This window comes from Heterocephalus glaber, unplaced genomic scaffold (assembly GCF_053883595.1).
Source record: "Heterocephalus glaber isolate CG9 unplaced genomic scaffold, H.glaber_assembly_v1.0 deba00001610, whole genome shotgun sequence".
In the NCBI taxonomy this organism is placed as follows: Eukaryota; Metazoa; Chordata; class Mammalia; order Rodentia; family Bathyergidae; genus Heterocephalus; species Heterocephalus glaber.
The window spans coordinates 34,327,388-34,352,836 of record NW_028258381.1 but is presented as its reverse complement, the minus strand read 5'-3'; the positions used below and the strand labels follow the sequence as shown (position 1 = coordinate 34,352,836).

Here is a 25,449-nt window from a genome sequence, read left to right as displayed (position 1 = left end):
GTAGGAGTTCTCCAGCTAGGTCCTTCAGCTCACTGACTTGCAGGGGGCGGGGCACAGAACTCCAGTTGGTGTCACCTGGGTGGTGGGTAGTGAGCTCACAACCCTGGCTTTTCTGCCTGGCTCCCATCTAGAGTTGGGCCTGGAGAGGACTGTGACCAGGCAGAGACCCAGGCCAGAGAGGAGAGGGAGTCAGGGAGGCACGGCTCCCCCGAAGAGGAAGCTGCCCTGGCAAGGTTCGGCCCTGGCCACAAGAAGAGGGCAGTCAGTGGGATGCGCTGCAGAGTCCAGGCCCACTGGTCACCACTGCTCTGTGCCTCCATGCAGGCTGGAGCTGGGTCCCTTCAGCCCCTTGGCCCTTGGCCCCTCTGCAGCCCAGGAGGGGTGCTGGAAACCCAGGGCATGGAGTCTCACCTTGAGTGCAAAGCCTGTGTCTTCAGGAGCTTCAGGGACACTGGTCAGAGCTGGGCTACCAAAGACAGGCCACAGCGCTCCAGCCTGCTCACCGCTTCCTGCCTTTGCCTCGGGCACCCCACCTCCCAAGCCTGTTTCTACACCTGTACAATGGGCATCAAAATAATACTGGAGGGCCAGGGATTTAGCTCAGTGGTTCCACCACCTGCCTTGCAAGCACAAGGTCCCAAGTTTGATCCCCGGTACCAAAAAAAATAATAATAATACTGGAGCCTCATGTGCTCTCGGGTTATTGACCAGAGAGGTACTGTGATCTGGCCAAGGACACACAGCAATCAGAGCAGGCTAGGGTGACCCCTCCTTGGCACTGCCCGCTCTGTTTGAGGAAGCAGGGTGGGCCGGCCCCATTACAAGGGTCCCTATAAGATGGTGTGAGGAGGATTAATAATGTATTTATAACACATCGTTGTGGTAGCTGAAAATGATCTATAAATGTGCGGTAAATGTTTTATAATGTTTTTGTAACCCGTTATAAATGATAAATGGTAGACTATAGATGCCGGATCAAATATTTATAACGCATTGTGCACGACGCCGGGCTGCTACAGTTCAGGAAAGCCATTAATAATAAAGTGGATGGAAATGTAAAAGTTACGGACGTGCCCAGCAAAGCCATTTATAATGAAATGTGAAATTTGGCTGGTGGAAGCACTGGCGGCTGCGGCCACAGCCTGGCCAGCGTCTCCTGGAGGCCGAGAGGAGCAGTCGTGAATTATTTGTGAGCCGTGGACGAGAAGGCATGCTGCCACCGTGCGCTGCAGAAATAACACTATTAATATTTCCACGGCAGCATGCATTATGCATTGGGCCTAATTAATTAATGGGTGGCCCTTAAAATGGGGTGTCGTGGCTTCTGGCTCCCTGGGGCCAAAGGGATATTTTGATGCCCAGGACCCTTGAGTGGGCTGTTTGCTGCCCTGTGGCCTCGGGGACATCCCTTGGACACTCCTCAGTGAGGTCCCCCTGACCATTGCCACCTACAAGGATCCTGTGACCCAGTGAGCCTGGGAACTGCCCCCTGGGGGAGACGCCTGCTCATCAAGAAATAAAAGCTCCACCCAGAGTGGTGGTGCACACCTGTAATCCCACCACTTGGGAGGCTGAGGCAGGAGGACTGCTGTCAAGTTCCAGGCCAATCTGGGGTACATAGTGAGACCTTGTCTAGAAAAAAAAAAGAAGGCTCTGAGAAGTCTCTCAGGAAATGCAACTGATTGGCCATCCCCTCTGTCCTACCATCCGGGTCTGTCCCCCTTCTGTGGTGGTACATCAGCCCCCTAAAGCCTGTTATTAGGGGTTGAAGCCCCCAGTGGCGGGGGGGGGGCTCCATAAGCCCCGCCCACCCAGAGACGCAGTCCTGCTGGGGAGCCCTGACCCAGCCAGGCAGCCTCCAGGAGCTCAGTGGAGACCAGGTCGGGCTCGCCTTTGGAGGAAATGAGCGATGCATCCGGCCCTGTCCCTCCTGGGGTCCAGCTCTGTCCTCACCCCAATGGGCTGAGACCCCTTCTGCCCAGGAAGGCCCTTTAACCTGGTCCAACACGAGTGAAGCAGAAAGTGGGGAATCTGGGGCTGTCAGGGCTGGAAATCCTGCCCCAGTCAGGCTGGACCAACCGTCCTAGCCTCTGCCCTCCCTGGGCTGGCTCCTGCCCTCCTGGGAGTCTCAGGTTCTGCAGCCAGAACATGGGGGAAGGCGTGAGGAGGCCGACAGCAGGGCTCGCCCTCTCCCTTCTGCACCCCAGTGACAGCTGTGTGACCGGTCCCTGGCAGCAGAAGAGAAAGTCCAGAACCAGAACCGTGTCCCAGACACTGTCTGCCACCCGGCTGCAGCCCTATGTGCAGGAGGTGAGTCTCAGCACGTGCTCCCTGAGCACATATGTGTGCCGGGGACATCAGAGGGTGAACACAGAAGGAGGGAAGGGTGGGACGCTGGGGGCAGCGAGGACAGGCCTGCGGGGATGCTTGCAGCAGTATGGGGTCAGGTCAGGGGACACCTGAGAGGAGAGATCTCCAGGTGAGAAAGCAGCATGGACAGAGGTCCTGCAGCAGGAAGCTGAGGAAGGGAAAAGTGGGAAAGCCTTGCTCTGCTCCTGAGGGAGGTGGAGTGGGGGCCTCTTGGCACCCCTGGTGGACTCGGGTTGAGAATGAGCTGTGGGCTCTGGGGGGAGGCGGGGGCAGCCTGGAAGGCCCTGGGAAGTCTGGGCTAGAGAGGACAGCTGACCTGGATGGCTCTGGAGGCCACCTCTAGGGAAGCAAGGTGGCAGGGGCGCAGGGACAGCTGTGAAGGGCCATGTACGGGTGTGGGGACTGGGAGTTCAGGTGTTGAACCTGAGGGGCCCAGAGGGAGGGAGGAGTCCACTCGGGAGAGGCCAGGAATGGACATGAGGGGCAGGTCTGCAACGTGAGCTCAGTCTCACAGGCTGAAGATTCGAAGAGAGCATCAGGGCGGGGACGGTGGCCTGGGTTGTGGGAGGGGGTGACCTCGGACAGGAGGTGACCAGGACCAGGACAGAGGGGCTGCGGACAAGCAGCCGCTCTGGGAGTCCGGGGCACAGGGTGCAGGCACAGGGGAGGGGACAGCTTTCTGTCCTGTCCCATGGGAGACGCAGCCTGTGAGCTGGGGGCCGAGGAAGGGGGCACCATGCTCTCGGACAGGGACAGGCTCAGCGCCCAGCAAGGCTTCGGGACCGGGCGGAGCCTATGGCCATGCAGGGACAAGGGCACAGGGTGGGTGTGCCTGGGCGAGGGAGGTGGGTGTTGGCGGGGCACTTTTATGTGGCACCACTGCCCAGCGCAGGGCAAATCGGCAGAGGGGTCTGCTCCTTCTGACTGTGCGCCTCCCCTTGCTGTCCGAGAGCCTGGCTCTGCCCAGGTGCACCTGGCCACCCCTCCTCTGGCTCCTAGAGCCGCAGCTGTGAAAAGGGAGAAAAGGGAGGTCACCAACCAGGTGGCAGGCAAGTGTGGATGCTCAGGCACCTGCAGGGCATCGGGTGGACGGTGCTACGCTGGGCGAGCATGTGGGTGGGGAGAGGTTGCTTGGATTTTACACTGATGTCTCTGTGAGGCCTAACAAGCAGCCTAGTGCTGGCCTCACTTTCCTCTTCGGTGGTTTCTGGATTTTCTACAATAAATACAAACTATTTTCTTCATGGGAAAAATTCTGATCATTCTTCCCAGCAAGCTCAGTATGTTTCTTTCTGTGTTCCTCTCCCTGTGTTATCTGTCTCTCTCTGTCTCCGTCTCTCTGTGTCTCTCTCTTCTGTCCCTGTCTTTCTGTTTCTGACTCTGTCTCTATCTCTGTGTCTCTCTGTGTCTCTGTCTCTTTTGGTCTCAGGCGGATCATTAAATTCTCTAAAGGGCCTGAGGTCGAGAGTCTAGACCTCTGTCCCTGTCCCTGGAGCCTGGAGCTCACAGAGCTCTCCCCTTTCTCTCATCCTGGGTACCTTGTACTTATTAAGCACCTACTGTGTGCCTGGCCATGGGGAACCCTGGGGGAGGGGCTGTGGTCTCCCTGCAGGGGAGGAAACTGAGGGTGAGGTCAGGATATTCACACAGGAAGGAGGTGGGTTCCAGGTGGCTCCCCCACATCGGGCCACTCCTTGCGATGGAGGGATTGTCCCTGGGCTCTCAGGCCAGATGCAGGCCTGGTACAGGATGGGTGGAATACGGTTTCTCAGGGAGCCTGTCTGGCCCAGAATTGCAGCCAGTGCTCGGAAGGGTGTGGCCAAGCACACAGCCCCGGCCCCCTGGGGTGACTGGAGAATGTGGCCCTCACTAGCTGCCCTGCAAGACAGCCCATCCCCAGCTCCGCCCTGGTGGTCCTGGAGGCTCCAGGCCTAAGGTGGGAGGCTCTGTGTTTGGTGGTGGAGGTGCCGAGGGAGGAATCCACAAAGTGGGGGTTGGGTTAAGGTCAGATGGGGGTGTGGGGCCAGGGAGGAGCTGAGTGGGGCCCAAGGCTTCCGTGGCCCTGAGGGGCTTGGTGGGGCCGGAGGAGGCTGTGCCAAGCAGCCACTATTGGGCAGGGTGTGGCAGGGAGAGGCTGGCAGGTCACTGCACCAAGAGCCTGATAAGGAGCCTGAACTTTATTCAGAGGGGCCAGGTGCAGGGCTGCTCAGACTGGCTGCCAGATGGACACCAGGGAGCCTAGTCCTGTGGGCTTCATGGAGGGTGGAAGTGGTGGGCAGGAGGCTGGGGTACACAGATTGGGGTGTCCTGGCTCTTGGCTTGGGGACCTGGAAGGACATGCCATGAAGGGTGCTGGGGGACTGCCATAAATGCCGCCTCCCAGGCACTGTTGGCAGGAAGTCCCTGTGGTGCCTGCCGGTGGAGTGGGTTCTCAGCGAAGCTGCCCTCTGGGAATCAGAACCCACCACACCCACCTGGCCTCTGGTCCACCCAGGTCCTCCCCCACCCCAACTTCCTGGTCCTTAGCAGCTTTTCCAGTTCTTCTAACTGCTGCCCAGAGGGTCAAGAAAACCTGGTTCCAGGACTAGCTCTGCTTAACTGGCTCTGCTCTGTGTCCCTTCTCTGGAGATTCTCGGCCTCCATCAGGCCAGTCATTCTGGCTGGGCAGGGGCAGGGCGAGGATCCCAGGGCACTGGGTAGCCCCTGTCCAGCAGCTGCTGGCCTACCCCTTGGGACAGGGAGCTCAGCACCCACACCGGTGCCCCGCTGCTGGGCAGCAGGCCATCCTCACACAGAGCCCAGGTATGGCTTGGGGCCAGAAGACCTGCGTCTGCTCTTCCCCTTGGGCAAGGGGAGCTGCCTTGGCTCTGTGCCAGGGGCTGATTTTGGGAAAACACCTTCTATCCTAGGGGCCCAGCCTAGACAAGCCCTGGGGCCCAGCAGTAGGATGGGTGAGCTCACATTTCTGTCAGTCCAGTCTGCAAGGCCACAGACAAGGTTACTGCAGAACTGGTGTGTGCGTGCGTGTGCGTGTGTGTGTGTGCGCGCGCGCGCGCCACGCCCTTAACTGCTGTGTGTGAACCTCAGAGTGGACACCTGGGAAGAAAGGGGACAGGAAGCCCCGGAAAGTCCCCAACCTGCTGGTCTCAGTTTCCTCTTTTGTCAATCCCTGAAGTGTCCAGGCGGGCAGAGGAGCAAGACCAGGAAGTGCTCTTAACACCCCGAAACAAGGTGCCCTCTGCTCCCCAGGAGCCCAAGTCTGCTCCAGTCTGTCTCCCCATTTGTCAGCAGGCATTTCCTCCCACTACTCCCTGGCGGCCAGGTGGGGTTCGGGGAGGGAGGGCGTTAGGAAGAAAGGAAATCTGAAGCCTCTGGAAGTAGCTCCGCAGCACACGACCCTCACTCCTCGCCCCCGCCCCCACCCCGGCCCAGACTGAGAAGGCAGTGGGCGTGGCCTGGGCGGGGGCACGACGGGACAGCGCCGTAGAAGCCTATGCGCAGCCAGAGTGGCGCGGGGGCGGAGCCAGGACCTGGGGGTGGGGACTTTTAGTGGGGGGCGGCTACAAGGGCGGGGTCTACGTGCCGCGGGGCCCGAAAGGGGCGTGGTCCTAAGAGGCGGGGCGGCTCTAGGCTAAGAGTCAGCTGCGCGGCCACGCTCTTGGTTCCCGCGGTCTCCGCCGCTGGCGGTGCTCAGTCTCTCCGCGCGCCCACCTTCCCTGTTCCTCGGGCCGGACTAGTGTGGGGAGCGCCCCACGCGCCGCCACCCGCATGGCTGCCATCAAGGCGCTGCAGCAGTGGTGCCGGCAGCAATGCGAGGGCTACCGGGGCGTGGACATCACCAACATGACTACCTCGTTCCGCGACGGCCTGGCCTTCTGCGCTATCCTGCACCGCCACCGGCCGGATCTCATGTGAGTGCTCAGTGCCTCGCCCGCGCCCTTTGAGCCTGCCACGCAGTGCGCGCACATTCGGGGAAACTGAGACCTACGGCGCAGTCAGAGCTCGGGGACACTGCTCAGAGCCCGGCAGGGCAGAGTGCCCTAGGCGCAGCAGCCTTCCCCCGGCCTCGGGGTGCCGTACACCAAGTGCAGCTGGGCTGTGGCAGGACGTGGAGGCCCCGCAGTCTTAGTCATTGGTGACTCAGGCAGCACCCTGGCTCCTGGGAAAGGACTGACGGAACTCCCCTCTAGGCCCTGGTGACCCCATGATGCCCTGGGGTCTGGCCACAAGACTGGGGTCACTGGGGGCGTCCAGTGTGGGGACTGCCCCCTTCCTGACCTCCCCAGGGACATTGGAACATTCAGGGTCACTGCAGAGAGGGGAGTCAGAGCATGGAGCCCCCAGATACCAGGTCCTGCACCTAGGGGTTATAGGGGATGAGACGCAGCTGCAGGAGGTGGCAGGTGATGGGGGCCAGTGGAGCTTGCATGGATGGCCGGGCCCTAACTTGATGCCAGATGTTGGCCCAAGCATGAATCTGTTGTATCTATGCCCCTGGGCTGAATGACTGGGACCAAGCTCTCTGGGACAGATGGACTGGTGGACAGACGTGCAGGAAGGGGGCCCTCAAAAGGCCCTTGAAGCCCAGGCACCTGGGAAAAGCACTGTCCTGAGAAGTCATGGCGGTGGCCTGGGCTGAGGTGGGGTGTGTTTGCTGAAGAGGTCTTGACACTGGGAGAGGAGAAAGGCAGCACTTTCTAGATTTGGCCTTTATCAGGCCCCTTGCTGTGCAGACAGGGAAAGTGAGGCCCAATGAGGGTCCCTTGTTCAGGTCAGGCTGTCAAGGCCAGCATCCGGCTCTTGCCGGTACCGACCTCTGTTTTTACTGGGAAGCTAGTCTTGAGCAAGACGCCTAGGCTCCTGACCCAGGTTGTGAAATGAGTTTGCGGAGCCGCAGGTGTGTGTGTGTGTGTGTGTGTGTGTGTCCACATGTTCTTTGGGCAGCAACCTCTGCTCCCTGCCGGGACACCCTCTCCTGGCCCTCCAGGGCAGGTGTTAGAGTAACATGTGCTGCCACATCAAAGGCATGAAGCTGATCTTTAAAGGATGATGTGCTGGGGGTGAGGTGCTGGGGGAGAGGACCTGAAGTGGGGAGGCTAGTGGCTGGGTCCCCTGGGGTGCAGAGTCCAGGGTGCACCTGGATGGTTACTGGACCCAGGCAACTCAGAAGGAGCTAGTGTGACAAGTCTTCAAGTGAACAGGAAGATGGTGCCTCTGCCTGCCGGCCCTGCAGCCTGGGGCAGGTGTGACTGGACATAGGGGACCTTTCCTGCCCTGGAGAGCTACCGTCTGCTCCCAGCAGCATGCCATGTGTCTGGCCCGGGACGCATCACCCATGGGGAGAGAGGCATGCTCATGTGAGTATGTGTTGCTCAGTGCTGGCACAAGCAGGCTCACACACTTGAGCTGTTCACTTAACTGACAGTTTAAGTGCCTGCTGTATACTGTACAAGACCCTAGTCCCAGAGATGCGCAGTAAACTTAGTGCTGAAGGCAACTCGGGAGAGGCTAGAGGCCAAGACGGAAGGAGACAGGAAGAAGAGGCAGCTGGCCACAGTTATTCGTGAGATAGAGTTATTGTTGACTTGCTGGCTGGTTGTCCCTGCTGGTGGGATGGCTCTTATTCATGCATGCCTAGAACCCTGCTAGGTAGATATTTGTACACAGCTGGAGCTTTGCAGATAAAGGCACGAAGGTGGGGCTCAGTAGATGTGCTAGGAGCTTGGTGGGAGGTTGTGGACAGTAGGGAGGAGTAGAGACCATACAACCAAGGAACAGAGATGGGCCCATGAGACAACTAGAGCCATGAAAAGCTGAAGAGGCAGGAAGGACCCTCCCCTGGCCACTCACGTCTGATATTGGACCTGTGGGCTCCAGACTCCCAGGGAGCAAGGTCCTGTGTGGAGCCTCCGTTTGTGGCATTGGTCACAGCAGTGATGGGATAGGGGACAGGCTTGGGCAGGGGTCACAATGCAGTGGGGGCGGCAGATACAGTTCATAGAATGTCTGAGTGTGACTGGGACGCTTGTGTCCCTGTGTCTGAGCCTGAAATACCTGGATCCGTGGCGCCTGCCTTGGTCCGGCCATCCTCACTGTGAAGTTCTAAGCTGCCCTCCCACACATACTGGGCACTGGGGAATGTGGGTGCAGGGGACTCTGGGGAGCCTGAGGTCAGACTGCCTGAGACCTTGACCAACACTCCCATCCTCCTCTACTTCCCCTGAAGCCCCTCAGGCAGCGGGAAAGTTGACATCCTGTCTCTGTGTCCTTAGCTTTGCCACCAGGAAGTCCTTCTCTTTGTCTTGCCTCATTCTTCCTGCTGCACGCTGTGCATGTTTCCTCTGCCTGCAGCAGAGGGCAGCTGTAAGGGACCAGACGTCGGGCACTGAGCCATCCAGGTGGGGCTCCTGGGCTCCTGACTCTGCCTGGGGCCTGTGTCCTGCTCCTCCCACACTGGTGGCCTCTCAGCCCCAGTAAGTGTGTGTTTCCCCTTACAGGTCAGGAGACAGGCTCATGTAGTGATACCCACGGGGAGTGGCCGTGGGGATCTGGCTCCTGCCCCATGGCACCCAGAGCTTCTGGTTCTTGGACAGTTTTTGGTGGTGCAGCCACAGGGCCCATTTCCGCTGTGACCTGCCTGTGCTTGCTGCCAGGTGAGCCTGGCACAGACCCCGCCCTCCTGCCTCTGGGGCAGAACCACCGCCTGTGTGGCCTGACGTCTTCCCAGCTGCCTGGGCCAGGAGCCCAAGATGGGCCAGACCACAAGGGAGGTTGGTGGAAGCCTGTGGGCCTTCTGCTCAGAGGGATCTGTAAGAGCCCCAGCGAAGCTGTTGTGAGGTTGGGGTTCTGCAGACTCCCCACCCCTCAGTCCCATGGTGGGGTGACCAGAACTTCCTCAAGGCCCCTCCAGTTCCAGAGTCCAGTGTCAGAGCTGAGGCCACGTGGCCTTGCATGGAGCCCTAAGTGGTGGGCCCCAGACCCTAGCAGGGCTCCCAGAGGCTCCCAAGGCTGGAGACTGGCATTGCATGGCTGGGGAGAGACTCACAGGAGACCTCATCCAAAAGCCTGGCAGCAGGACCTTCTCCCCTCCCAGCCTGGAGCCAGGGTGGCCAGGCGAGGCTGGGCTGGCCTCTCCTCCCACACAGGCCCTGCGGTCAGCAGGAAGCCGCCTGGGGACAGAGGCCTTCTGTTCCTGCCTGAGGGCTGCTGCCTACCCAGACCCCTTCCGCCAGAGCTCTCCAGGGCGGATGGGAAGGGGCTGCCACCCATTCCGGGTGTGGGCAGCACTTGGCTCTTGGAGCCCCAGCCTGCCAGCCTGGCCTCCCCCTTGCTTTGCCTGCCCTGCTGGGGCTCCCGCTGCTGTCTTGATGTCTCTCTCCATTCTGCACTGTTCCCGAATCCCTCTCTGGGTCTCTGTTTGTCCCCCTCGCTGCCCGCTTCCGGGTGGGATTGGCTCCAGATGTGCTGGAGGTGCCTGGGGGAAAACCCTGAGCAGTGCTTTTTCCCTTCGCAGCCCAGCGTTCACCGTGGTGTGGCTGCGTTTGTTCCAGGAAGTAAAAACTGTGAGGTCGGCCAGTTGGGATTTGGAAGGGGGGATATGTCCCCCAGAGTCCCAAGGGCAGGAGGCTGGCTCCTCCCAAGGCTGTAGCTCACAGTGTGGAGCTCCACTGTGGCTGAAGGAAGGCAGTCCAAGGTGGGGGCTGAGGGGCCTGGTTGGTTGTGCTCTGGCAGCTACAATGGGCACGCAGTGGGAGATGACTGACCAGTGGATCATTGCTGGACTGACCTGTGGGCCTCATGACTTCATCCATTCGGCTACTGCTGAAAGAGTAAGCGGATGCTATAGAAACCTTGTACAGCAAAGCGTTGCACGAATGAATTTATCAGCAAACATGAGTTGAGTGCCAACTGTGTGTCTCGTCCCGTGGCAGGTGCTGTGGGTTGAACCAGAGCTCACTGATTGTACATGATGACAATTCCAACGAAGTCAGCCTAATTCAGGAGGGGTCTCGGGTCCTGGCCCATCAGTCTGTAGGTCCCACGGGCTGAGCCCTGCTCTTTCCTGTTTCTGTGCCCAAGGGACACCTCCCTGGTGGCTGGTGGTCACTGCTCCAAGCTGGCAAAGCTGATGCTTTTGTCTTGAGTCCTTGAAGTCAAGCTGGCTGCCTCCGCTGGCTCAGCTCAAGTCAGTTACTGCTGCCATGACAAAGTGTCCCAGCCTGGGTGGCTTGGACCACAGAAATGGGCCCTCAAGGTCCTGGAGGCTGGAGGTCCAAGGTCAGATTGTCAGTGGGACTGGTCCCCCGGAGGCTGTGAAGAGTCTGTTCTTGGCCTCTTTCCTGTGCTTGTGGACAGCATCGATTCCTCGGGTCCACATATCCTTGACTCTGTGTCCGCATTTCCCTTTTTGATGAGCACAAGTCAGACTGGATGAGGGCCACTTTCACTTGATTGCCTCTGTGACTAACACCCTCTCCGAGTATGGTCAGATTTGAAATTACTGGGGCTTGGGCCGGGGATTTAGCTCAGTGGTGCCGCCACCTGCCTCGCAAGTGCAAGGTCCCAAGTTCTATCCCTGGTACCAAAAGAAAAAAAAGAAATTACTGGGGCTTGGGCTCCAAGGTCACTTTATGGAGGAGGCCATAATTCAGCCCCAAACTCTAGTGACCTCCCCGCCAGCAGAAAGCTGGCCTTGTGGTCTTCCTGGAGGCACGGGTTGAGTCCCTACTTGCCACCTGGGGCGGGACTTGCAAGGAAGGGCCTCTGACCAGGCACTTCCCAACACAGCGCTGGCCTCAGGGCTCAGCTTCTCGGGGACATGTGCTGACCTCGCCTGAGTCCTGGGTACCTGGGCTCGAAGAGCTGGGAAAGGGTGTTCAGGCACAGCCTTGGGGAGGTGCTCCAGGGATGTGGCAGCCCGGGGGTTGGCTGGGGTGGCCCCCCCGGTTGTAGATCTCCCACAGGCCCAGGGAAGCAGCTTGGACTTGGTTCTGAGTTTAGCAGCTATTGAATTTGCAGCCATGGCCTGTGTGCCATGGTCCTGCGCAGAGTGCCACTGCTGCAGCTGCAGAGGAGAGTTGGGAGGCATGGGGCACCCTGGTCTGCCTGAAGCTGTGGGTCAGGGGACAAGGTGCCCCCATGGAGGGAGCCACTCCCCCTTCCCCTGCTTTGTTTAGAGACGAAACAGAACTTGTGATCCTGCTCCCTGCCCCGCCGCCAGCCTTCTTGCAGGGCGGGGACGCAGGGGTGGTGTTTCAGTGACCTGGAGTGGGAACACCTGGAAAGGGCTCTGACTTTGCAAGGGGCAGGGCAGGAGGGGGCAGAGTGGGCTCTTGGGCCCCACAGGCTGAGCACAGATGGCCGGTGTGGTTGAGGACTCGGGGAAGTTGGATGCAGGCTGGCCACTGTGTGCCCTTGGACATGCCTGGGGTCACACCACATCTGGGGACAGAGCCAGGGGAACAGGCTGCCGAGACCCGTGGGTGCTGAAACATGGCCCTCTCTTCCCTTTCCGTCCACCTCTGTGCCCTCAGGGTGATTTCAGGATCTGGGACACATCACTGGGAAGGTGGTTTCATCCAGAAGTGCTGGAGCCCTAGGGGAGGCATGCTAAGCAGGGAGGTGGGCAAACTCCAGCCCCCCCCCCACCATGTGGCCTGTCTGCTCATCTGTAAAATGGGCTTGTGGTGTGGCCTGAGGGTCATCATGGGGACAGGGCCAGGCTAGCTCACCCTCTGCCGGTGGACTGGGCCCGAAGCCAGGCCATCTCAAGCAAGGCGGTCAGCTCCTACCCTCCTCTGATGGAGACCTGCCCAGTCTTTCCACTTGCTGTCAGCCAGCTGTGAAGAGGGCTGTGGGGTCAGTGGCGAGCCCAGCAAGACACAGCTTTTGGCCGAGCCCCCTCCTGTGCCGGGGGACTTCTGGGACAGGCTGGCTCACTGGCGTGGCAGTGGCTCTGCTCAGACCCGAGGACAGCACTTGAAGGACAGAAGCCCACTGTTTACCTGGCTCCCTGGGCAGCAGCTTCTGTGGGTGCTGCGCGGGCTGGGGCTGCCTGCGTGTGCTGTAGCTGTGTCTGCCTGTGTGCCCATGTTGGAGCACACTGGGGCATGTGGACAGAGACCTGGGCCCTCACTGCAGTGCATTCTTATGCCCCTGCACTCCTGTGGTCCTGTTCAGGGCTCCACTTCCCTCTTCTCTGAGGTCCAGCCCTCCCTGGGTACTTAGGATGACACCCATGAACAGAGGGAGCAGCTGGAGCTCAAACACCTGGACTTGGAGCTGCAGTGAGACTGGGCCTCCCATCTCCTGCTGTGTGACCTGGGCAGATCCTAAGTGACCAGTGTCCATGCCATAGGATGGTGTGGTGCTGAGGGTGGGAATTTAAGAAAAGCTGACAATAGCAGCCCCCAGGAGGCCCCATGAGAATAAAAGTGGGTGATAGGACCCATAGGTGGGCTGTGTGGCTGCAGGCTGGCCTGGTGGACTTCCCTTGTGTGCAACCCCATTGTTCTGCCCTCATAGCAATGGCCTGTCTGACCCACCAGGTCACCGAGCTCCATTTGGAATTAGCCTACCCTGAGCGGTGTCCTTGCTGGGCCACCTTGTGCTGGTGGTTTTGCCTTTCTGGGCCCAATTGGGGCAGGCATGGTGGGCAAGGCCTCAGCCCCCCAGGGTTGGACGTGGAGTTGAGCTATAAGGACCCTCATGGGCTCTCTGTGCCTGGGCATAGGGTTCTAGGTGCCAGGCACATTGCAGTGGCCAGAGGTGGCCAGGAGCCCAGCCTGCTACCAGCCTGCCCTCCTGGAGACATCGTTCATTTACAGCCCTCAGTCCTAGCTTCAGTTTCCCGATGTGGGCAAGACGACCCTGTTAGGAAAAAGGAAAAGAAACAGCTACGAACCCAACAGGACAGGCTTATTTTAGACCAAACTTAAGAGGGACTGCTCTGGCACTAGAGACCGGACCAGCTCATTCTCCCAGAGACTAGAAGGTGTTTATTAGCTCATGAGCATAAAAAAGGGAGGCCGAGGGGCTGGGGATTTAGCTCGGTGGTGCCACTGCCTCCCTCACAGGCGCAAGGTCCCCAGTTGGATCCCCAGTACCAAACCAAACCAAACCAAACCAAACCAAACCAAACCAAACAACAGGGAGGCTGTGGAAGGAATAAGTCACAATGGGACTTTTGAAGGGGAGAGCTCACTAAAAAGGAGCTGTAGGCTGTCTGTCCCAGACAGGACTTGAGAACAACAAGGAGTTTCACTTTTGTGTCAAGAGCAGGGCTGAAGGATGATAAGGAATTGTAGGGCGAGGCAGTGGTGACTGGGCCTTATCAACCCATGAGGATACATCTGCAGCAGGTGTAAAAGCATCTGGGTGGGAGGGATTTAAAGTGGTCTCTGCTCAGACCAGGATGGCGGTGGTCAGATTCCTTCAGATCCCAGAAGGCCCCACCAGCCCCTGCCCTCTTGGACTCTGAGCTCCTCTCAACATGAGAATTTTTATCTTCCAGAAACTACAGTGCCCTCCGGAAGGAAAACATTTATGAGAACAACAAACTCGTAAGTCCCTTGGACCCAGCCCCAGCCCGACCCCGGGGATCCTGCCCATCATGCCGCAGCCTCAGAGCTGCCCCGTCAGGTACCATCAGGCCCCAGAGGAGTGAGCCTTCCTGGGCTGTGCAGGAGTCCTGCCAGGGGTCTGGGCCTCCACACCCCCTCTGCAGGTGGCCTGTCCTGACCTGGGACCTGGGATCCTGGGAGCAGCCTTGGGTCTCGGTGCCCTGCCCTGCCCACCCCCTCTTCTGCAGTGGGGCCGTGAAGGGCAGGGAGCGGCCAGCAGCCTCCTGCCCTGTGAGCGGCCCAGCCTGGTCCTCCCAGGGGAGAGCATATCCTGGAGGCTGTGGGAGGCTGGCCCTGGTCCTGGGTGGGCCCTCTGCTGTCCCCACCCCTTGGGGGCCAGCCTCCCTGCCCCTGAATTCAGAGCCTGCCCTGCCCTCACAGCTGTGAGATCCTCCCCTGGGATGGCCTCAGTTTCCCTGCTTCTAACCAAGCTCCCCTCCCGCCGGGCTGAGGAGTCAGGGCAGCCCCCATCCTGTTTTGAGCCAGGTCTCTGGCACAGTCCTGCCAGGGGTGGGGGGCAAAGGCCACGAGTCCGTCAAACCTGCCCAGCCACGTGCTCTCCGCACTTGGTTAGGATGAAATACCATGATGAATTTAGCTCCTTGGGTGCCTTGGTCACATTTCAAAAGCTCAGCCGAGTGTGGCGGGTGGCTGCTGTGTCCAGCTGCGCAGGAGGACTCAGTACCATGGAAGGCAGTGGGGAGGGAAGGGCAGGGCCAACAGGCTGGGGCAGCCTCTCTCCCAGTGACATCCATGGGAGGGGTGACCCAGGCAGATGCACCACCACTTCGGGTTCTGCAAGGAACCTGCCATCCGTGGGGATGAGCCCAGAGCATCGGGAAGGTCTGGGAATTGTCCGGCTGTGGAGGGTCGCAAGCTTGAGGGCAGTAAAGGGCTGAGCCTGGGGCTCCCCGGGTCCTGGCCCCAGAGCAGCTGTATCCAGGAGTTGGTGGAACTTTGCTAGCCCATGTGTGGTGGCTTGGTGCCAGCTGGAGTAGGCGGGAGCCATCTGCAGCCACAGCTTGGGGCAGGGGGCCCTGGGGTGTGTGATGGGGGCTGGATGGGCCCAACAGGAGGAAGGCAGTGGGGAGGGCCGGGCCTGAGGGCTGTGTGTTCGGCAGAGGCAGTGGATGGAGAGGGTGGAAGCGCGCCGAGCCAGTGCGCCATGCCTGGTACACAGTGGGTGCCTGTAACTGCAGGCTGCCCGCCCTGCCTCAGTCCCCGCTCCTCCCCATGGCATGGGCTCCCAGGTTGCAGGCTGCCCCGTGTCCCCACTTGGCTCAGTGTCTGGGTGGATGGGGCTCAGGCTTGGGGGGCTGTCTCTGGGGTGATGTGGCCCTGGGGCAGGACCCATCAGGAGCCCCCTGGGCTGCCCCACTGAGCGACATCAGCCCCTCCTGTTGGGATGGGGACCCCCATGTCCAGGTGGGCCTAGCAAGGAGGGAGCCCTCCCGGCTGGCCCCTGGGGTCTGCTCCCTGCTGACCTCTGTCCTCATCTTCCCCAGGCCTTCAGTGTGGCAGAGGAGCAGCTGGGCATCCCCGCCCTGCTCGACGCCGAGGACATGGTAGCCCTGAAGGTGCCTGACCGGCTGAGTATCCTGACCTATGTGTCGCAGTACTACAACTACTTCCACGGCCGCTCCCCCAGTGAGTCCTGGCCTCCAAGTGGCAGGGCCCCCCTTGGGGTCTATGTGTGGTCCCCCAGCACCCCAAAACTGGCATGGCTCTGGGGGTAGGTGACAGCTGTGCATTTGCCCCATGAACGTGGGAAATAGCCTTTCTGGGGTCATGTGGCTCAGGAGCCCCCAGGGCTGTGTCTCCTGTAGGTGCCCAGCAAGGCCTGGCTCACCCAGCCCCCCAGTCCCCTAGTGTGTCTCTACTGGGCTGGCTGGGCTCTGCTCCTGCCCATCCCCCCTCTCAGCCATGCAAGCCCCCTCCTCGGCTCCTGTCTCTCCACCCTGCAGGGCCTTGGTTTGCCCATCCATACCCCTGAGCTCCAGTGCCCACTGCTGGGCAGCTCTGTGGATCCTGTGCGACCCTGGGCATCTGGTGCCAACTTTGGCCCTTATGGAGTCAGCTGGCCCAACAGGGATGGGCAAAGGCTGCAGGCAGGGCCTTTCCTCTCCCCAGCCTTTGTGTGAGGAGCTGCTCTGGCCTCCCCACACCCTCTTTCCTCCCCTAGGCTTTAGAAATCCCCGGAATCTCTCTGGGCGAGGAGCCAGGCCCGCCTGGTGGAGAAACAGAAAAATCCCTTTTCCTTGACCCCAAATCGGGGTTGCCACTGGGGAGGGGGCAGGGTGGGGACCAGGCCTGCCCTTGCTGAGAAGAACATGCCCTTGGGCACCCTTCCCCACTGTGCCCCCATCAGGAGCCCTGGGGGGCCATGCCACCCTCCTGCACCAAGCCCCCTTCTGGGCACCCTGACTCTGGGACACAGGCTCTTGCAGAGCCAGGTGCTGGCCAGGCCAACCCTCCTGACTCCATGTGTCTCCTGCCAGTTGGGGGCATGGCTGGCATAAAGAGGCCCCCGTCGGATCCGGAGGAGGAACCTTCTGGGAAGAAAACCCCGTCCATGCCGGCCAAGCTGCCGTCACCTGTCCCAGGCCGGGTGCTTCCGCTGTCTGAAGGCAGGACCAGCTCTGTGGTACAGAGGAAGGACGGGGGCCCAGAGGGCCCACTCCCGAAGGCTGTGAGCACCCTGCCTCTTGCCCTTCACTCTTTTTTTGGTACCGGGGATCGAGCTTGGGTCATTGCGCTTGCGCAGCAGGCAGCGAAACCACTGAGCTAAATCCCCGGTTGCCCTTCACTCTTGCTGAGCAGCCCCTACACAGCTGGGGATGTGGGGCGGGTCCTGAGGGTGTGCAGCACACAGCCCAGCTCTTGTTTGTCGGAGCTCATGGGGCTGGCTCCCCTGGGGCCCTTCAGCTCTGTACAATTGTCATTCCCCGTTGTACAGATGGGTAAATTGAGGCCCAAGGAGGCCATGCAGGTGGGAGAGCTCAAACCCAGACCTTCTGCGCTCTCAGTGGACTTCTTGCCTCCTCCTGGGGTGAGAGTGGCACTGGGTTGGTCCTTTATTCCCAGGCCAAAAAGGTGGAGACCGAGAGGCCACTGGTGCTTGGACGCCCCCTGCTGTCCCCAGGCAGCCACTGCAGGCTCCAAGGAGCTGGAGCAGGACAGGGCAGGGATCTGGGGCTGGGCTTGGATCCCTATGTCCTGGGATAGGGAGAGGAGGTTGCTCGGGGCCCACCGCACTCCCCAGGGCCACACCGGAACCCTGGACTTGGGGCCCAGCCTGTCCCCTGTCTAGCTGCTCCTTGGGCCTCAGTTCTCTGCTCTGTAAAATGGGATCTTCAGGGCGCTATGCTGGATCCTGGCTGAGATGGGAGCCTGGGACAATGGGTGGCACTCAGCAGCTCCTGACACCCCCCACCCGCCCAGGGCCAGACGCTGGCAGGCAGTGCAGTCAGCAGCATCTGCGGGGTCTGTGGCAAGCACGTCCACCTGGTCCAGCGGCACCTGGTTGATGGGCGACTGTACCACCGCAGCTGCTTCAGGTGGGTTCCTGCCCATACCAGGCGCATCTCCTGCCCACCTCCTATGGCTCCCAATGACTCCCAGCTGGCCACACCCTCCATGGCCTGGCCAATTGTTGAGCTCCCAAGATGCGCAGCTGTTTCCAGACACCCAGGGTCTGACACTGTCCGGCCAAGCCCTACTGCCCCCACCCCTCAGCATCCCTCAGAGACCTTGGTGCTGTCTGCTGTACTTTTTGTATCCTGTGCCCACCCTAGTCCCTCCTGCCTTCTGCTGCTCCCAGCTGAAGGGTTCTGGAGGGCAGACTCAGGGCCTCTGCAAAGCTGGAGGCTCAGTCCCCAAAGTGGGGCATGGGTGGCCTGTGCATGTGTATGCACGTGTGTGTGACTGTGTAGTGAGGCCATTGAGAATGCATGTGTGTGATCGTGTTGAGTGTGCAGGTGTGTGTGTGAGAGTGTGCACAGGTGTGATATGTGACTGTGTGTGATTGTATGGAAGTGCATGTGTATGAGCATGTGTGACTGTGAGCATGCATGCACACATACACATTTGCTGACATGCTGGGGCACTTCCTGGGGCGAGGTGGCTCACAAAGCTTATAGCCACAGAAGGGGCGTTTGTGGAGTGAATCAGTGACCACACAAATGTATGAGGAGTACATCAGTGTGTGGTCTTGGGCTGTGTGAGCGAAGGAGCTGTGGGGGAACGGGGAGGACAGGACTGACCCAGGCCTGGGACTCCCTGCAGGTGTAAGCAGTGCTTCAGCACGCTGCGCTCTGGGGCCTACCGGGCCGCCGGGGAGCCGGGCATCTTCATCTGCACCAGCCATCACTCCAAAGCCACCTCGGGGAAGGCTGCGGTGCTGGGTGTGCCTTCCAGACAGCCTGTGGACTCGGGGCCCCCCACCATTCTGCGGAAGGCCCAGGAGATGAACGGGCAGGGAGACGCACCACTGAAGGCCCACCCAGCGGTCCAGCAGCCTGCAGGGGACAATGCGGCTGTGAAAGGCTTTGCTCAGACTACATCTGAGCCCCCAGCCACCACCTGCCCCATCCGCGTGGGGAGCCCAGCGGGATCCAGACTGCCCACGAGCCCAGTGGCCTCCCACTTGGAGCACAACAGAGCTGGCACACGTGTGACCAACAGCTCCCCAATGGGGTGGACATCACTTGCCCAGAGCCCAGTGGCAAACAGCTCTCGGTCTGCCCCTAGTGTCCCAGACCCTTGCCCAGCCATGCCCCAAGGCCAGGGCACCCCCCAAGTGTCAGCTGCTCTGACCAAGCTTGCCTCGAACTCAGCATCTCCGGGTGCAGTGGACCCTCCAGCCTGGACCCCTTCGGCCACTAGGACCCAGCAGGCCCGGCAGAGGTTCTTCCAGAGCCTGGCTGCCCCCCGCAGTGGCCCTGCGAGCCGGACCCCTGCCCCCACAGACACCCCCTTCCGGGACAGCAGCAGGGAGCAGGCGCTGAGCTTTCTCAAGAAGACCCTCCCGGGGCGGGAGGCAGGCGGTGCCCAGGCAGCCAGCAGGTAGGTGGAAGAAGTGTGTCTAAGGGGCAGCTGCTACCTTCCCACCACTTCTGCCTCCAGCACCACCTGTGTCAGTGTCTTTGTTTCTGTCTTTCATGAGGGTACTAACTTCAGGTTAGGGCCACTCTCGTCCAGTATGACTGCATCTTAGCATGGTTACGTGTGTAAAACTGTTTCCAAGTAGGACACACAGCCTTTCCAGGGGATGGGAATTGTGGGGTCCCACTCTGGGCTCCACCAGCTGGCACCCCACCTCCTGTGTGAATGTGCACTCCCAGGATGCAGGTGGCCCAAAGCTGTAGCCCTCCAGTAGTTTAGAACCAAGCAAGGCAGCCCCAGGCCAGCCCAGGGCTCTGGGTAGCAGGCTCCAAGGTGAAGTCCCGGTGTGCTTGGCCCTGGCCCCATGAATGCTGATTTGAGGCATTTCCATCCCAGCCAACACCGCATTTAATAGGAGTAAAATCAGCCATGGACACACACAAGTGCAGAAGTGGGTGCCTGTCCTCACCTGGATGGACTGTCCTCCCTCTGGAGGGTGGCCGCTGGGGGTAGCACTGGGAGGGGCGCTGGGATCCACCCATGCCTGCTCCCTGCTTCTTACCTACAGGTCCTCCCCAGCCACCTCCCCTGCTGTGAATTCCTGTCCCCAAACTGAAGCTCCAAAAACAGCTCTCTCAGCCAATCCATCACAACCAACCATTCCCCACACCCTCCACTCCACTTCGAGGCCAGAGCCATCTGCCCACCTGAGTGTGGGCAACACCTCGCAGGCATCTGGGTTGTCCCAGATGGGCAGGACCTCAGCCGTGTCCTCAGGGCTTGGCAGGGCAGGGATAGGCTCCAGGCTGAAGCCAGAGGCCCCGACGGCAAAGGGTAAGAGCCCTTGGCACGGGTGGAGGGGGTCTTGGTGAGGGTTTGGGGTCTGTGTTCTGTTTGTTTGTTTGTTGGTACCAGGGATCGAACTTGGGTCCTTGTGCTTTCGAGGCAGGCGGTGGAACCCCTGAGCTAAATCCCTGGCCCATGGGGTCTGTGTTCTGCGTGCCACCCTGTCTCCTCTGGCCTGAGTGCTGGCTGCCCCTCGTGGGCTTTGTTCTTCATGCTTGAAGTCTTGGGGCTCCTGGTCCTGCCCCTCACTCTCTGCAGGCCCTGCCTCGTAACTCCCCTGGGTTCTCATTCTCGCTTGCTCCCCATGTGATGGTGGCCGTGTCCAGGACTGTCACCATCTGCCCACTGCCCAGTGCGTGCTCTCCCTTCCCGGGTGCCCACCGTCCAGCCCCCACAGCTTCTGCCCTTAGCTGTGTTGGCTCCAGCCCTGTGTGGCACCCCGTCCATCTCCACTCTGGGCCCCTCCTGCGTCCACGGTTCTGCTGCCCTGCCCTGGCTTTTCCTGACTGCTGTTGGACCAGGCCCAGAGCCAGGGGCTTTCATCTGGGAATCTGGGGTAAACCTTAGAGGTGGCTGTGGGCTGACAGACGGGCTCGGAGGATGCACTGTGCAAATTGTTTTTAAGTCTTTCCCTTTGGCTGAGCCCCCACCCCACCAAAGCCTCTGTTGGATCTGAAATTGAGACCCAGCGAGGGGGAGTGATTCCTGCAGGGACACAGCACAGGCGACTCTAGGGACCTGAGGGAGGGGCAGCCGGGGATGGGATGGGAGTACCCGTGCCCCTCCCCTGATCCATCCCCTTGGCCCCGCCAGATGCAGGCACCAGCAGCCCCCAGGAAAGCCAGGAGGGTGGGCCGGAAGGCTGGAGGGCCCGCCTGAAGCCTGTGGATAAGAAGCCGCCTGCTGAGAGGTGAGGCCCTGGCACACAGCGGGTGCTCACCAAGTGGCCCCAGAATGTGACAGCAGGGCAGGACAGATGCATGGCACTGTGCCCTGCAGTTGTACACAGCAAAAGCTGGATCTCACCAGCCGGGTGTTGTGGGGTGACGGGGGACAACACGCCAGCCGAGTGACACCAGCAGGGCGGCACGAGGGATGACATACTGGGCACGGGGCAGCGGGTGACATATCCACTCCAGCCTGCAGCTCACATGCAAGAACACAGGGGTCCCGGGCCGCGGTAGGTGTCTGCCCACATCCGGATCACGCAGGGTCACCTGTGCCTGTGCCCACCCGGGCAGTGGGCTCACCACGGGGAGGTGGAGTTTGGAAGACCTATGTCCCCAGGGTGCAGACAGGGCAGGGGCCTTGGAGGAGACAGGCCATTGCAGGGGGCGGAGCCCTGTGCTGTCCCCATGTGATGGACTGACCTCGTGCCTTCTTTCTGTCCAGGGCACGGGAGCCGAAGGGGCCGCGGGTCCTGGCAGAGCCGAAGGCTGGAGATGTCCCAGTGTCCCCCAGGGCCCCCATGCAGGCCTCGGGCAGCTTCCAGGGGGGTGCTCGCACCACCTTGACCCCTGTGCAGCCACAGCAGACACCAGGCCACACTGGCCAAGGGCTCAGGCTCCCAGGTACTGCTGGAGGGGCTCCTAGGGGTCTGCATACCTGTTCATGTCTATGTGCATTTCCTCCCTGTACTCCCAGGTGCCCTGCATCTGGGTCCTCCTCTGAGGCCCCTTCCCATGTGGCCTAAGCAGTCACTGACCCTGTGGGACCCTCCCTGGGTGGATGTGACCAGTCTGGACACGTTGCCATAGGCCTGGCCCCTGTGTCCACTGGGGAGACAGAGGAGTGGTGACCTCAGCCTTCCGGGGCCTACTGGCCTGACCCAGGGCTCTGTCCCCGACCGGGGGACAGCTGCTTCCCCCTCCCCCTCCCCCTCCCCCCGCAGGAGACTGGCCGTCCCTCCCAGCCTTGATGTGTCTGCCAACTGGCTTCAGTCGGAGCCATCAGGGCAGGATGCTCAAGGCCGGAGCAGGAAGGAGGAGAAACCTCATTCTCGGGACAAACCAGGTCAGCCCCAGAGATGTCTCTGTTTTTGTTTGGGGTATGGACAAAGGAGGCTTCCTCTAAGGAGGAGATGTATGTTAGGGGTTTGGAGACTATGTAGGAGCCCATGGGGCCCAGAATGGAAGGAAAGCCTGGAGGACCTAAGCTTTTCTGGTGATAGGGTGGGAGCACTGGACAGAGACCCCACTTTCCTCTTGTCACTGATGCCTGGTCACAATGGAGTGTTCCCTCCTTGCAGCCTGGGGACAGGGTGGCCAGGGGCTGCGCAGGGGCTTGTGTGTCTCTGGAGGGGTCCCTGGACTCAACCTGCTTCTTCTCCAGGGAGGCCTCCTAGCCCAGCCGACGTTCCCGCCTCGCCTGGCAAGTCCACAACCTCCCCCATCAGGGTGAGTAGGCCAGGTGGCACCCTCGGTGGGGCTGGGCCTCAGCCCTGGGCTCACCCTGACCCACCGCCCCCAGCTGCACCCCGACTATGTCCCCCAAGAGGAGATCGACAGGCAGCTGCAGGACATCGAGAGGCAGCTGGACTCGCTGGAGCTCAAGGGCATCACAATGGAGCAGCAGCTGCGTGCAGCTGAGGGAGGTGAGCACTTGGCCCCGCACACCCTGGGCCAGGTCCCTGTTCCATGGGGGCACCCGGAGGGACCCAGCCCCGGCCCTCTCCCACCAGTGCCCCTCTCCACAGCTGCCGAGGAGGATGACCTCATGGTGGCCTGGTTCCAGCTTGTCCACAAGAAGCAGCTGCTACTGAGGCTGGAGTCGGAGCTGATGTACAAGTGAGGCCCTGTCTGGAGTCCGGGTGGCAGAGTGGTGGCTGTCATGGGCCTCAGACCTCCGTGTGCCCGCAGGTCCAAGGCCCAGCGCCTGGAGGAGCGGCAGCTGGACCTGGAGGGCGAGCTCCGCAGACTCATGGCCAAGCCTGGTGCGTCCATACCTCTGAGCCACAGGTCCAGGCTGCCCGAGGAGAGGGGTGGCCCTGACTGAGTGGGTTGTCCCCTGTCCCCAAGAGGCCAGTGGTGTCCTCTTGTGGCCAAACTGGCCAGGCCTACCTAGCTTCTCAGCTCTTCCACCTCCTGGCTGTGTGTCTTCAGCCAAGTCACTTAACCTCTCTGTGCTTGTGCTACCCCTTCTTCAAAGTATGTTGCAGCACCACTCCCAGCCAACTTGCATTACGGGGTTTAGTGCACGTGAGGTGCAGTCCAGGCAGTGGGTGGGGAGGCCTTGGTGAGGGATGTGCATTCCATGGGGCAGTGCTGAGTGCCCTGTGCCCTCAGCCCTGCCCTGCGTGTCCTCGGCTGGGACTGGGCCCTGCCTACCACACACCCCGAGCTGGGCAGCCTTCCTGGAGGAGGGAGACTGCGGCCCAGCTCCAGGCTGGGTGGCTGCTGGCCCCTTCAGCCCTTAGTGCTGAGAGCCACTGTGGAGGAGCCCGACCCCTGGGTGTTGGGGATGTCATGTCCCCGAGCAGGGTGGGGACGGGGCCCCCGCTGAGGCCAGGCTGTCCCCACAGAGGGTCTAAAGTCCCCCCAGGACCGGCGGCGGGAGCAGGAGCTGCTGAGCCAGTACGTTAGCACTGTGAATGACCGCAGTGACATTGTGGACATCCTGGACGAGGACAGACTCAGGTGAGGGGGGTGGGGCAGATGAGGGGCCGGATGCCGGCCGCCTGACACTCAGCACCTTCCCACCCCCTTGGGAGGGAGGAGAGGCCACCAGGTGCATCTCACAGGTGCCCCCTCCTCTCAGGGCCAAGGACGGCCCTGGCCCAGACTGCTGTTCCGAGAGGTGGCCAGCCGCGAGCTCCCTCCTGCCGCTCCAGGCCGGGCCCACAGTGGCTCTGCCTGGATGGAAATGTTTCGCCATCTGCACTGTCTGTGTGGCGGCCACTGGGGCTTTTGGGCGTTTGTCACGTGGCGCATGCCACTGAAGACCTGAATCTGAAATTTATTTTTAATGCAAATTTTTGTAGCCACACATCTCCCGGCAGCTGCGCTGGGTCACGCAGCTTCTCAACGCTCCCCAAAGACCTTCCCTGCTTCATGTCCCAAGTGAGGGTCACATCCAGGCTGCACAGGGTCGGCAGCCAAGGTTGAGTTCAAACTGAGCTTCTGGGAGCCTGAAGGGCCTGGGTCGTTCCAGGCGTCCCACTGTCCCCGGGTCACTGGTGCAGTAGCCCGGGGCCCCTGCTGTTCCTAGGCCACTGTTGAGGGGCTGGGCCTGGAGAGGGCAGGCGGCCGCAGTGTCAGGCGGGGCTGGGCCCCCACTGTGAGAGGCCTGAGACAGTGCCTGTGCCCTCACAGCCACCCCATCCCTGTTGCAGGGAGAAGGAGGAGGACCAGGTGCTGCAGGACATGATCCAGAGGCTGGGTAGGGAAGCATGCGCCCGGCAGGCGCAGGGACGGTGGGCCGGACAGGTCCCCCTCCAGTGGGACAGGCCAGAGGGACCCAGGCCCACCGCACAAGGGACCGGAAGCGGTGGTGGCTGGGGCAGGTCTGGGCACCTGGCAGGCTTTTCCTGGTGTTCGGGGTGGGCAGCTCTGGTCCCAGCTCCTGCTGGCCTGGAGGACCCTGGCCGGGGAAGACCCCACACGACCTCACCTCCCCTCTCCCCAGACCTGCAGAAGAAAAAGTCCAAGTTCCGCTTGTCCAAGATCTGGGGCCCGAAGAGCAAAAGCAGTCATCCGGAGTGAGTGCCCAGCAGGTGCAGCAGGGCCCGCGAGGGCGCCCAGCCCAGGCCCGGGCCCAGGCTTCCCTCCCTGGGGTCTTCCTGGCCCCAATAAAGAGACTGACATTACCTGCTGCTCTTCGTGCATTTCCTGCGGGCACTGGGCCTGGGTTCCAGCTTTGTGCCCAGTGTGGCTGTCCTTTGTGTCACTGGGCACATGCTGACCTTCTCTGGTCCTGGCCTGGGCTCACTTGGGTGCATTTAGCCACTTCCTAGGTACACAGATGGCTGGACAGGAGCCTCACCTGAGGGGGCAGCTGCTGTGCAGAGTGAACTTGGGATGACCCCACTGGGGTCACGGTGTCTCTGTGGCCTGGACTCTTGAGTTCTTGGGCGGGAGGACACTGGGCATCCTAGCTGGACGGGCAAGGGTGTGTCTGGCCAAAGGAACAGCAGGGCAATGATCTGGGAGCCCAGAAATGCTCTGGGAGCAGGAGAGGCCAGAGGGAGGTGAGGGGAGTTGGCTGTCGCGGTGGTGGCCCGGATACAGCCGGGCGTGGAGCCAGCCTCCTCCAGCCACCAGCACCATGACAGTCCTGAGCAGAGGCCCTGGGGCCCTCATGTTGGGAGCAGGAAGCTGGGCTGGGACCTGGCAGCCTTGCCTGACCTACTGGTCCTGTGTGTCCCTGGGGCTGTCACCCTGGGCCTGACCCTTCCCAGGACCCATGGCAGTGGGGCCTGTTGGCCACCAGGGGGAGGCAGAGTGCCATGCAGCAGGGCCGGGGCAGCCTGGAGTGCCCCAAAGTAGCTTTGCATTTCTGGATAAGGAGACTG

General features: G+C 61.1%; 1 protein-coding gene across 5 annotated transcripts; it reads left to right on the top strand.

The window, feature by feature from the left end:
• The first annotated feature begins 5,452 nt into the window (after window positions 1-5,452).
• On the top strand, window positions 5,453-24,744 carry Micall2 (MICAL like 2). 5 transcript variants are annotated; one of them, XM_013070581.3, is made up of 17 exons: window positions 6,001-6,281; window positions 13,883-13,931; window positions 15,497-15,638; window positions 16,490-16,680; window positions 17,433-17,548; window positions 18,276-19,055; window positions 19,663-19,928; window positions 20,754-20,850; window positions 21,333-21,511; window positions 21,798-21,953; window positions 22,272-22,336; window positions 22,410-22,533; window positions 22,636-22,726; window positions 22,799-22,872; window positions 23,461-23,575; window positions 24,271-24,317; window positions 24,564-24,744. In XM_013070581.3, exons 1-17 carry the CDS (start codon window positions 6,139-6,141, stop codon window positions 24,638-24,640), a joined length of 2,712 nt encoding a protein of 903 aa, XP_012926035.2. In that variant the 5' UTR covers window positions 6,001-6,138; the 3' UTR covers window positions 24,641-24,744. The 5 variants fall into 5 exon arrangements, 4 of the variants coding, with proteins under 4 accessions (XP_021110285.2, XP_021110286.2, XP_012926035.2 ...); XM_021254626.2 differs by lacking the exon at window positions 6,001-6,281 and adding an exon at window positions 5,453-5,601 and having other exon boundaries at window positions 24,271-24,744; XM_021254627.2 differs by lacking the exon at window positions 6,001-6,281 and adding an exon at window positions 5,453-5,601 and having other exon boundaries at window positions 13,883-14,010; window positions 24,271-24,744.
• The last annotated feature ends 705 nt before the right edge of the window (window positions 24,745-25,449 follow it).